Source organism: Penaeus vannamei, chromosome 9, assembly GCF_042767895.1.
Source record: "Penaeus vannamei isolate JL-2024 chromosome 9, ASM4276789v1, whole genome shotgun sequence".
NCBI lineage: Eukaryota > Metazoa > Arthropoda > Malacostraca > Decapoda > Penaeidae > Penaeus > Penaeus vannamei.
In genome coordinates, this window is record NC_091557.1 from 21967243 (window position 1) to 21969571 (window position 2329).

General features: G+C 58.4%; 1 protein-coding gene across 1 annotated transcript in view; it reads right to left on the reverse strand.

Moving 5' to 3' along the window:
• The window catches only part of LOC138862548 (uncharacterized), a 3834-nt gene extending 1808 nt beyond the window's left edge, over positions 1-2026 (reverse strand). Inside the window, exon 1 of the mRNA XM_070124954.1 lies at positions 1486-2026. Within this exon, the coding sequence (XP_069981055.1) occupies positions 1486-2026 (541 nt within the window). The remainder of the gene's footprint in view (positions 1-1485) is intronic.
• Positions 2027-2329: the final 303 nt, after the last annotated feature.

Below are 2329 nucleotides of genomic sequence, written 5' to 3' on the forward strand. Positions count from 1 at the left end.
GCATTCTATGAAAGATGGAATAATGCACTACCGCATTTTTATCATATGAGGTTATAAATATTCATGCTAAAAATGCGGTAGTGCATTATTTCATCTCTCATATATATACATATATATATATATATATATATATATATATATATATATATATATATATATATATATACATATATATATATATGTATGTATATATATATATATATATATATATATATATATATATATATATATATATATATATATGTATGTATGTATGTATGTATACACACACACACACACACACACACACACACACACACACACACACACACACACACACACACATATATATATATATATATATATATATATATATATATATATATATATATATATATATTCATATATATGAATATATAATTATATATGTATATATGTATAAAGATATTTACACACACACACACATATACACACGCACACACACAGCCTCTCTCTCTCTCTCTCTTTCTCTCACTTACTCTTTCTCTGTCTCTCTCTCTCTCTTTCTCACTATGTATGCATGTATTATCCCAACTCACTCCACGAGTGATTCTAGGAGTGCGCGAATAAACGCTTTCGTTAATCTACGCCCAGATATGCACTCGCCCGACTCCCCCGCGCCCTCGCCCTCGCTCCCGCCCTCACTCGTGCCCTCGCTCCCGCCCGCGCCCTCGCTCCCGCCCTCACTCGTGCCTTCGCTCCCGCCCTCACTCGTGCCTTCGCTCCCGCCCGCGCCCTCGCTCCCGCCCTCACTCGTGCCTTCGCTCCCGCCCGCGCCCTCGCTCCCGCCCTCACTCGTGCCTTCGCTCCCGCCCGCGCCCTCGCTCCCGCCCTCACTCGTGCCTTCGCTCCCGCCCTCACTCGGGCCTTCGCTCCCGCCCGCGCCCTCGCTCCCGCCCTCACTCGTGCCTTCGCTCCCGCCCGCGCCCTCGCTCCCGCCCTCACTCGTGCCTTCGCTCCCGCCCGCGCCCTCGCTCCCGCCCTCACTCGTGCCTTCGCTCCCGCCCGCGCCCTCGCTCCCGCCCTCACTCGTGCCTTCGCTCCCGCCCGCGCCCTCACTCGTGCCTTCGCTCCCGCCCGCGCCCTCGCTCCCGCCCTCACTCGTGCCTTCGCTCCCGCCCGCGCCCTCGCTCCCGCCCTCACTCGTGCCTTCGCTCCCGCCCGCGCCCTCGCTCCCGCCCTCACTCGTGCCTTCGCTCCCGCCCGCGCCCTCGCTCCCGCCCTCACTCGTGCCTTCGCTCCCGCCCGCGCCCTCGCTCCCGCCCTCACTCGTGCCTTCGCTCCCGCCCTCCCTCGGGCCTTCGCTCCCGCCCTCACTCGGGCCTTCGCTCCCGCCCGCGCCCTCGCTCCCGCCCTCACTCGTGCCTTCGCTCCCGCCCTCACTCGTGCCTTCGCTCCCGCCCGCGCCCTCGCTCCCGCCCTCACTCGTGCCTTCGCTCCCGCCCGCGCCCTCGCTCCCGCCCTCACTCGTGCCTTCGCTCCCGCCCGCGCCCTTGCTCCCGCCCTCACTCGTGCCTTCGCTCCCGCCCGCGCCCTCACTCGTGCCTTCGCTCCCGCCCGTGCCCTCGCTTCCGCCCTCACTCGTGCCTTCGCTCCCGCCCGCGCCCTCGCTCCCGCCCTCACTCGTGCCTTCGCTCCCGCCCGCGCCCTCACTCGTGCCTTCGCTCCCGCCCGCGCCCTCGCTCCCGCCCTCACTTGTGCCTTCGCTCCCGCCCGCGACCTCGCTCCCGCCCTCACTCGTGCCTTCGCTCCCGCCCGCGCCCTCGCTCCCGCCCTCACTCGTGCCTTCGCTCCCGCCCGTGCCCTCACTCGTGCCTTCGCTCCCGCCCGTGCCCTCGCTCCCGCCCTCACTCGTGCCTTCGCTCCCGCCCGCGCCCTCGCTCCCGCCCTCACTCGTGCCTTCGCTCCCGACGGCGCCCTCGCCCGCACTCCGCCTGCCACAGGAACAAACCAAACTGCAGGCCATTGTTCCGTTGAAAAACCCAAATCCCCACAAAGTCTGGCTCATGACACATCTCGTTTCCCTTTAAACAAAAAAGGAAGCTTGCCATGTCTGTCGATTGGGCGGCTGCACGGACGAAATACTGTATATTGCATATGATTGCATAAATGCATTCAGATATATCACGCAATAGACTGCACTGCTTTTTAGTTATTAATCCCACTTTGGTCTGACTACAGACAAGCATGAAATCCTCCCCTGTTCTGCGTGTACTTCGGTTGATGGGATTTCCATAATGCATGCTTGCGCTTGCTGTTATATCAATAGTAAAACGCACACAAACATGCGTGCAGGATGCAACATTCAGAA